The sequence below is a fragment of the Opisthorchis viverrini genome (assembly GCF_000715545.1).
Source record: "Opisthorchis viverrini unplaced genomic scaffold opera_v5_76, whole genome shotgun sequence".
NCBI classification, from domain to species: Eukaryota; Metazoa; Platyhelminthes; class Trematoda; order Opisthorchiida; family Opisthorchiidae; genus Opisthorchis; species Opisthorchis viverrini.
In genome coordinates, this window is record NW_008751730.1 from 503,917 (window position 1) to 513,742 (window position 9,826).

At 46.8% G+C, this 9,826-nt stretch overlaps 1 protein-coding gene across 1 annotated transcript in view; it reads right to left on the reverse strand.

Moving 5' to 3' along the window:
* Positions 1-9,497, reverse strand: part of T265_04454 (hypothetical protein) — a gene marked incomplete at both ends in the record, with an annotated part of 58,105 nt that extends 48,608 nt beyond the window's left edge. The window contains 4 exons of the mRNA XM_009169203.1: positions 2,077-2,171; positions 8,440-8,528; positions 9,114-9,198; positions 9,407-9,497. Coding sequence (XP_009167467.1) covers positions 2,077-2,171; positions 8,440-8,528; positions 9,114-9,198; positions 9,407-9,497 — 360 coding nt within the window. The remainder of the gene's footprint in view (positions 1-2,076; positions 2,172-8,439; positions 8,529-9,113; positions 9,199-9,406) is intronic.
* Positions 9,498-9,826: the final 329 nt, after the last annotated feature.

Below are 9,826 nucleotides of genomic sequence, written 5' to 3' on the forward strand. Positions count from 1 at the left end.
AGCCTGGTTGCCCAAGCCTAGACAGAAGCAGTCGGGAGGCAGGGGGTCGGGTCTGAACCACGGATCTTCTAGTTAGTGAGTTCGTGCTTTGATCACTGAACTATCTCAAGTTCAAACGGAGCCAGACGCAAATATCAGTAGGGGATTATCAAGTATTCTCTAGGTTGTCGTGCTGAGTACGCTTGTAGTTCCACCCGCTTTTGTACAATGATCAATTGGCCTATAAACACGTCTTAAAGACCACACACCTACAACCGTCACGGCTTGCTGATAAGATGTTGGCTAGTTAGACTACAGCCGTCATTAAGTAACTTGGCCAGCCAGAGAAAAGCCGAGCATCTAAGGTCTTTTCTGCGTGCAGCTGCTGCCTAGCATCAAGTTGTGTATAATTTTAAAAAATCATTCGGCTGTAACACCCTTTCGGTGCCTAGCTGCCATACCATCAGAGGGAAGCACGAGGAATGGGATACTGCCAGGTTGCCCAAGCCTAGACAGGGAAAGTCGAGAGGTAGGGGTCGGTTTCGAGCCATGGACCTTTCGGTCAGTAAATTCGCGATATAATCACTTGAGCCATCTCGCGTGAGAGCGACTACTCACTTGCAAAGTGACTTGGTGTTGATGGCAGATTCTGCCCGATTTCAGCTGAGTTCCCCATCACGACCACGTTGATTTGCGTATGAGTGTCTGTCCCAACATGGCTACAACTAAGTGTCCAAGATGGAAATAAGGCTGGAGGAGATTCGAGGACTAGGTCTACCCGAGGATCCGCAAGGGACCGTTCAGAGTCCTTAGCAACTTTGTAAGTAGTATTCAAAACGGCTTTTTCTGTAGCATCTATCTAAGTTTTGGAAACCAGTCAAGCCTCCACGGTTCCTTCCAGCAACTATTCGTCCAGATGATTCGATTGTCAGTGAGACAAAAACGATTTTCCAAGCATCCGACTGTGTTTCAGATTCACCCACCACTAACCCCTCACCGCCCAACTCTCATGGGTAGCAGTTCTCGAGACTTTGCAACAAGACTTCCTCGTAAGCTGTATGTTTTCCAGCGCTAAAACGACCACTGCCCTTCGAGCTTGAATTCGTCCCACCACACGGGATCTCACGTGCGCACCAACCATTCCATCATCGGAAATAAGACAGACCTGAAGAGCTAATCGGATTGCTTTTGTCTGCGCTGAAGAACAAGCTGGACGTGCGAAACTCAGCCGAGTCCCAGCTCCTGAGCACGCAGACGCACAGATTAGTCCGCTGGATAGGTAAGCATCGAACCAACAGGATCGAATGAGAACTAGGGTGCAGTGCTGCACACACAAGTCACGTGACACTGATTTGTTGCTCATACAGACGCACTGTGCTGCCTACGTGTAACCACCATTTATCGATCGGCACCAACGAGTAGTTAACCATAAGCTGGAAAAAATTACGGATTGCTAGACAGTATTAGGTGACAAAGATATCACGTGCAATAAGGATGCGAAAACGAGTAGAATGAGATTCGGTGATCAATCATATGGTTGTGTGACGGAAACCGAGGATATGGCGAGCGGAGATTGGCACGTTTTTTCGATATGCAAAGATCGAGCTATCGGGAATATTCGAATCACTCTTCGTGGAACAAACCTCCTGTTATTCTGGCATACTTGAGTTCACACCGAATGGGAGGGGGGAAGCAGTGGACTCGAGTTTCGAGCTCATCGGCGGTGTGTACGCTTGATCGGAACCCTGGAAGTCCGACATGGGAGGTCAGTGGACGCCGCACACAACTGAATTACCACGTCTGAACAGGCAATGTTGTTCAAGATTGGGCGATGTTTGTCCGAGGCCAATGTGAATAAGAGTTCTACGAATCATACGACCGTTCAGCTGTAGCACCCTTCTAGTGCCTAACTGCCATGCTACCAGAAGAAAGCACGAGGGCTGGGATACTGTCAGGGGAAGTCGAGAGGTAGAGGTCGGTTCAAACCACGGACCTTCCGGCCAGTAAATTCGCGCTCTAACCACTTGGGCCCTCTCGCCCCTGACCACTCGCAACTAATACCGGAAATATAGTGGGACGAATAAACTGGGGACTCACTTGTGAGGGGGAATCCGCGGATTGCGGACGTTCTATGGAAACATGAGATCGCAGAACAACGGTGGTCGCTGGCTCGTTTTCGGACCGCGAGGGTTCTGTAGGCAAAAGAAACAGAAGGGAACTTTGGGAATAGACGCGACAAATTGCCGGAAAAACTTGATCTTTTGGTACAACGAGTGAGGTGAAGAATTGCAAAATATTACTGGGGCATGATAGCCTTGGTTACATCGATACTACTACCAAGATGGATTAAACGTCAGAGATGACTACAAACGACGGAAAAGTTTGTCCGGGACCAAATCAATCTCGTACATCGGCATTCTGAGGTCGTAGAATCAGCCCGGGACCATTCCGCATCCCCATCTGGTAGTCCGCAGCCTGAGCAGTATTGTATGATTGAACGCCACACACACACACACACACACACTGATCATGTCACAATAAGGTCGAACGAGTTGCGCGAAGAAACGCAAGACTTTTGCAATCTATTGACTGACACTGTCGAGATGGCACAATCTAATCGGAATAAGCTGATAGTTTACGCAATAGTTTATGCAATACCAGCACCGAAGGACTGTATGAAGAGGCCTAGGCCGGGTGCTTCTAAGACATACTCGGTTGCAACGCAGAGAAAGTAAAAACAGCTGAAAACACGATAATCGATTCATAGTGAATGTGCATACATTTTGCATTATGCTTAGTCTGTCGGTGGATAAAAAGTCGTGGAATTCATACACGCATCTTGGTACAAGTAAGGACCAATGAAAAGTGTGTTTTGCTATCACAGTACCCAGTAGCCTTGGTGACGAACAAAGAGAGAGAGCAAGGATACCAGGGCACAAAGTGAAGAAATTTACCGACCGAGAGAAAACAAACGATACGGTTGAGTGACTATACTTTTAAAGACCATAGAATATGTCACAGTTGAGGTGGAAAGCGCACACTCCTGAGAACTGATGCGAACAAACGAGTTTGAACTTTTAGAGCACCCGGATGTTCCAATGAAAGTCCTTTTGATTTGTTCGTCAAACCTCCCCCACGATCAAAAAAACGAAGAACAGAATACAGATGATCGCCTCTGGGAGCCTCATCCTCATCACCGACAGCATGACATCAGTGTTCAGCACCGATGCTTCACTGCCGGTTCACAATATTAGTTAACTATGGGAGAAAATGCCACACGATAAGAACGACAATTTCCAAAGGGATCTACCGCGAGCGTTCTTGTCCGCTATAAAGTGTGAAGCGAAGTAAAACAGGTAGAAAACTTAAGTGGGTCCACCTGGACGTCAATCTGTGCAACCGTTCATTAGTATACACTTTATTTCACGGGGCCAAGGACACTGAACGACAGAATTAGCTACTCAAAAGAAGCGCGGTTGGCCAATTACATCTGGAAGCACCCGACAAGCGGGTTCAAGAGAAATCTTGAATGTCCGGCGATAGCTGGATCTGGTACCACTAAACTCAAAATGGAAACAAGGCAGGGGGGGATCCAACTGTTACTTGCCAGTTTTGTTCACTGGTCCTAGTATCTAGGGTGTCCCCCGCAGTTTTGGTGGGACTGACACCGGTAGAACTGAAACATGGAACAAAAAGCTGGGCTGCCCAAACGACTTCACGCACCATCTGATCATGCGGACGCCAAGTTCGTTTTAACCGACAAAAAGCCCGAAGTAGTTGACTGCGACAACGCTTAATACTGGCATTCACTCAATAATCTGGATCACTGTGACAGACAACCTGTCAAAGTGACTAAAATCGTCCCGCGTATTATTGATTAATCAATCGAAGCAATTGCTACCCGCTCAGACGGATCTGAGATTGGCCCTGAGTCTATCGTGATTTTATTGACCGGGTCACGTGACGTGAGATTTAGCTATGAATCATAACAAAAAGCGTAATTCAGTGTTATGTCTGTTTTGGTGGAATCCATATGTTTTATCAATTGGACGGAATAACGGGCTCGTTAAAAGGTAGACTGAAATCTGTCGAAACGAATTCATCATTCAAAGGTCACAGTGAAGTCTATTCTCATTGATACCTTACCTCTATGGACCGTAATTCTGAAGAAAGTAATTCCATGAAGTGCTGACTGGAAAGGCGTCCCAAGACTACGTTTGCTACGGTTGATTTCAGACGTGAAGTGCGATGTTCCATCAAAAAAATAGCTTGGACGAACTGGTGCGCATGTATATACGCATCCCACAATGTCAGCTCACTGATGAAAATGCTTCGCCAGTGGTCGCACTATGGAACTGCCCGAGTATGCTGCTTGGATGCAGTTAGACCACAGACATTTCGTTACTGATCGAGGGGAGGTCGCCAGTGTGGGCAATGAGACCTTTACAATTCAGCTGCCAAGCTCGGCAAAAAGGACTAACATCATGGAACTATCGATCCAAATCGTGCGGTTGATTGGGTTTCATCCAAATCAACGGTTTTGGAATAGATCCTCAATATCGCCACCCGAACTGAGTGGCCCGAGATAGCTGTGGTTAGGGCACGAACTTACAGGCCGGAAGGTCCGTGATTCGAAACCAACCTCGACTGTTAGTGTCTACGTCTGGATAAAATGAGAGTAGCTCAGCCCTTGTGCTTCCTTCAGGTGGTATGCCAACTAGGAACCGGGAGAGTATTACAGCTGAACGGCTTACTTTAGTCTTATCAACTGGGTAACCAAAGCCGCCTCTTGTGAAGAGGGAACTAGCAACGTAAATAAGTTTTGGATAGAGTCGTTTTGCCTTCTTGTTGGAAGCACACTCTCTTCATAAAGTGATATACCAGGCGATCGGACGTTTGATCTATCGATTGACGCCTCGCAAACGAACGCAAGTAAGGCCTCGATAGTCGGTGGTCCGTTCATTTCACGACAACGTCATCTGTAACACCCTATCGGTGCCTAGCTGGCATGCTACCCGAAGGAAGCACGAGGGCTGGGATACTGCCAGGTTGCGCAAACCTAGACAGGGGAAGTCGAGAGGCAGAGAGGGTCGGGTTCGAACCACGGACATTCCGACCAGTAAATTCGCCCTCTTACCAGTTGAGCCATCTCGCCCCAAAACCGGGGAATTCGGTCTGGTCAGTTTCTTGAAAACGTGCGCACACAACTGCACCATCGTATAAGCGGTCAACTTGAGAGGCATCCTGTCACTCTCAACCCACGGGTTGGCCACATGTCGAAAATGCAAATCACCTAACAGCGTAACCACGAAAAGACAGCAGGCCAACTACCAGCCAAGCTCCATATGCACCGGGTTCGTGAAGCTACCAGTCACTTGAGGACACACCAGAATCGTCACAGAGACCGTGACGATTGTTAATTCGAAACCCAGATGACGCCAATGCATTCAAACCGCAACACTTTCACCACGCCAATAAGGATTGGTTGATGCACTGACACACTGACGCAAGTATCCAGTTCCAAAGTACATGAGAGTGAAGTATAGACAAAGGGAAATTGCCGCTGTAACATGCGTGATCAAGATGAAATTCTTAGGAATGAGGTCGGGTAACGCGAAACATGAGTTTAGCTCATATTTATCGTTCAGCTCTAACACCCTTTCGGTGCCTAGATTTCAGGCCACCCGAAGGAAGCACAAGGGCTGGGATATTGCCCGAAACTAGACAGGAGAGAAGTCAAAAGGCAGAGGTCGGGTTCGAACCACGGATCTTCCGGTCAGTAAATTCGTGTGCTCTAACAACTGAGCAATCTTGTCCCCAGCTCATATTTAAAACAAATATTTGTGGATTCTCAGTAGGACACTCCCAGTCTATCACATATGACGGTAGAGTAGCCATGCTGAAATGATATTCGCATGGCAACATGAGGCTAGATATAGGGTACACGTCAAAAACTGGCGTTACAAACGATAGCCAGTTGGCACTACGCAGGAAGTCGCTCAGCTGTAGCACTATTTCAGTGCCTAGCTGCCATTCCACACGAAGGAAGCACGAGGGCTGGGATACTGCCCCAGGTTTCCCAAGCCTAGACAGGGGAAGTCGAGAGGCAGAGGTCGGGTTCGAACCAAGGACCTTCCCGTCAGTAAATTCGCGCTCTAACCACTTGGTCCATCTCGCCCCCAAAGCCAGTTGTGATATGACCCGTAAAACCGATAGCAGAAAACATAAGAAGAGAAAGAGTTGGGAGGATTTCAAACCGGACCAAAAATATTACCCACAGAGTCACTATGTCCAAGGCGATTTGAGGCTGAATCAGGTCGGTGTCCAACAAGGGCTTGCATTGACTTGTTGCCTCGACAAACCCTGAGTTCGGTTCAGAAAGTGTAGTTTCGCCATTGTCCACCTTAGTGCCGCCGCTAGGCGGTATTACCATTGTGCTGTTCCTGACGACGGGCAGCTGCAATGTCACGCTTGCAGGGTTTACAATGCCCCTTTAATGTGTATCCTAATGAAACGCGAAGAAGACCGATTTCGTTCCAAATTCTTTGTGAGTTGTTCCAATTCATCAGCAACGCCATTTAGAGATATTCGATGTGTGTTTGTAAATAACGTCATTGCTTGTCCTTTATGCATATACTTTTTGTATACTCTCAACCGAAAGAATCAAGTGAAGATTATTCGCAAGTCCAATTCAGACTCTGAATGATGCTCAGACGATCGCAAAAAACGTTCAGTTGTAGCACCCTTTCGGTGCCTAACTGCCATGCTACCAGAAGGAAACACGAATGTTAGGATACTGCCAGGTCGCCCAAGCCTAGACAGAGAAAGTGGAGAGCCGGAAGTCGGTTAGAATCACGGACCTGTCGGTCAGTAAATTTGCGCTCTTAACCTCTGAGTCACCTCGACCAAGTGGAAACATTAATCAAGTACGCCAAATATGCTCATTTGCATACCAATTTGGTTTTAACAGGAGACTCACCTGAAACCCAGATGAATCTCTCGTTTATGATGTTATTAAGCAAATGAATATGCTGCAACAGTCTGCTCGGTTGCTACGGTATTCGAGATATAGCCATTCATGTTATACGTGACACACTACTCATAAGGTTGCTGGGTACTCTTCGACAGCCCACGACCGGTTCTTAAGCTTAAAAACATCATAAGCGAGAGATTCAGCTGGGTTCCAGCTGAGTCTCCCGTCAAAACCAAATTGATATGCAAATGAGCGTGTTTGTCAAAATCTGTCCAAATTGGGTTTAATTAGCACATAAAGTTTATGGAGACTGCGCCTACCTGATGAGCTCCAAGGAGGGCAAAACCAGTCGCGGGCTGTCAAAGAGTTTTCAGCAACCTTATGAGTAATGCTTTACATCTTAATCAAATATCTTAGTAACCGGAACATTTTCATATAAAACCACTCGCTCGTAACTCAATCAATCGGTGGTAATTAAAAGGTGAGTAGTGATCTGGTCCATGTTGTAATACTAAGTTATCACGGAATGGTGTCAAGAATTTTTGAGTTAAGCAACGAATGGTCACAACAATCGTACTTGACTTTATCCGAGTTTCATTGGAGGCGCCCACAGAGGAAGGGAGATTTTCTGAGGAGCGATGGTACTCCGACAGAGCATAAGAATTTCTTGGTTCCAACCATGTGAGCTTTCTGACAGAGAGGGTCGGGTGACCAGTCCCTCTACATCCATTGGACGAGGCCCAGTGAGGATAAAAGTGCTCAAGCGGCTGAAATCGACTGGATCCGCTTGCACTCCTCTTAGGTATGGGTGCAGACTCAATACTAGAAGGCTAGTGACAAGGATTGTGTTCAAACTTTCAGGATGCCCATCGGCCAGGTGAAATCAGTATTGAGACCTGATGGCTCTGGGAAAACGAAGTACACCCCCACTGGAACAGCATCAAACTGATAATCAACAAATTAGCAGGGAATTTTACATGAACTGCACTTGTGCGGTCGACAATCATGTGGTGTAAGCCATGCAAAAGTGCAACAGTGCACTACACCATCATCAGGTCACGTGTGAGAACCGTCTCGCCCTTTTACATAAGCACATTTGTCTTTTAGAAGGAGTACCAGGATGCACTGTTACCCCTTCATAGTTGCGAGTACTATCCACAGCACTTCTGTTTGAATAGACTTCGTGTGCTAGACTGGCCCAGCTGGACTGTTGTGAAGTGAAAGTGCGACTGGTCACGTGACACCATCCGCCACCTATGTTGAATACGAACCCTTAGAGGAAAAACGGCTATCCACCAGTAGGAAACTGCAGTGAAGCATCAGTGTCAACACTGATGTTGTTGCCTTTGGTGATGATGATGATGACGATGATGATGAAGTTGTTGTTGATGATGATGTTGATGATGGTGATGATGATGAAACTGCAGTCCGAAATTTCGAATATTGGTTGATTAGGAACACAGAAACAAGAAAATCACCTAACTTACCTGAGTACTCTGATGAGCCGGTCGGAGAAGTGTTGTGATTCGAAGAGTCCTCTCCGTCATTTGGAATAGGATTCATCCGTTTGGCCAGGCTAAATGGACGATGGAAAGTATTGATGATGAATTCGCAGCACTTTTTAAAAAGTTAAATTTTGACAGAGGTGGCAGTGTTTGCAAGTTCACTTGTGCACCAGAAGCTAATTAGGTTACTTGTCTGCGGTTCGATAGATAAAAGCTTACCTACGCATTTTCAGGGTTTCTCAGGGGACCAGGGTATGAGCTAACGACCTGGAGGACCATGTTAACAATATTTCCCAAGTTTTTTTAGTGCTCTTGCCTAGATTTCACATCATCTGCCGAACTGAATATATATGTGACTGTTTTCTGGATTTGACCTAGCTAATACCTCCTCAATGTTCTAAACAGAACAGCGCCTAGTTCCTTGGATCCTCTGGCTAGTAAGTGTCCCAAATCCCTGAGTATACACACAAATCGAGGAACTGTTGGCCTACGGGAACAGATATTTTAAAATGGGGACACCCGGCCATGATGTGGATTTCTAAGATGATGAATGGCTGACATCCGAGGAGCATTTGCTGGTCAGTGGGTTGGCGCATCTGTTGGTGACACAGTCGAACTGCCAGAAATAGAAGTTTCAACTTACTTGGACTCCTCACGTATTCACGTATGGACGTGCTGAAGAGAGAACAAGAAACCAATAATGTTCGTATGAATAGTACGGGTACAAATCGAATGCGGTTCCTAGGGAGAGGTGACAAGTATACAAGAAGTGCACATGACCTAGGATTAGTCTTCACCTTTTGCCCAATACTCATTTCCGCATCTGCCTGGTAGCGACAGTACCTAAGCACCAATACGTCATTTTGATAAGGAGTGAATTAACCGTCTGGTTGTCTGTGACATGCGGGAACTCAGTTCCTAAAGTTTCAACCTTACTAGGAAGACTAACGGGGAGCAGCCCAACGAAGAACAGTCCATGAAATGCCAGAACCTGTACTAGGAGGTGGTCTGGAAGTCACCGTCATCATCATCGACAGCATGACATCAGTTTTTAACACCGATGCTTCACTGCCGTACGGTCTGGAAGTAAACTCACACGGTCCTCTGTGATAAGAGTATGAAAGCAGTAAGGTGTTTTACCCAGGTGACCAACACGCTTATATTTGTCGAAACAGCGATGCTGCCTTCACCTCAGGAAGAACGAGTTGGAAAAGGTCGAGTACTTTTGAAAAAGGAGTCTGGTGCCGCACAACAGGTGCCTGTTGAGCGGAGCCGAATCAAAAGTAAGACCTCAGACCAGGCTATCCCAGACTCCGGGAAGAGCCCCATAAGGAAACATAACCGCTGCCTCGCCGTTTCGACGCCGCAG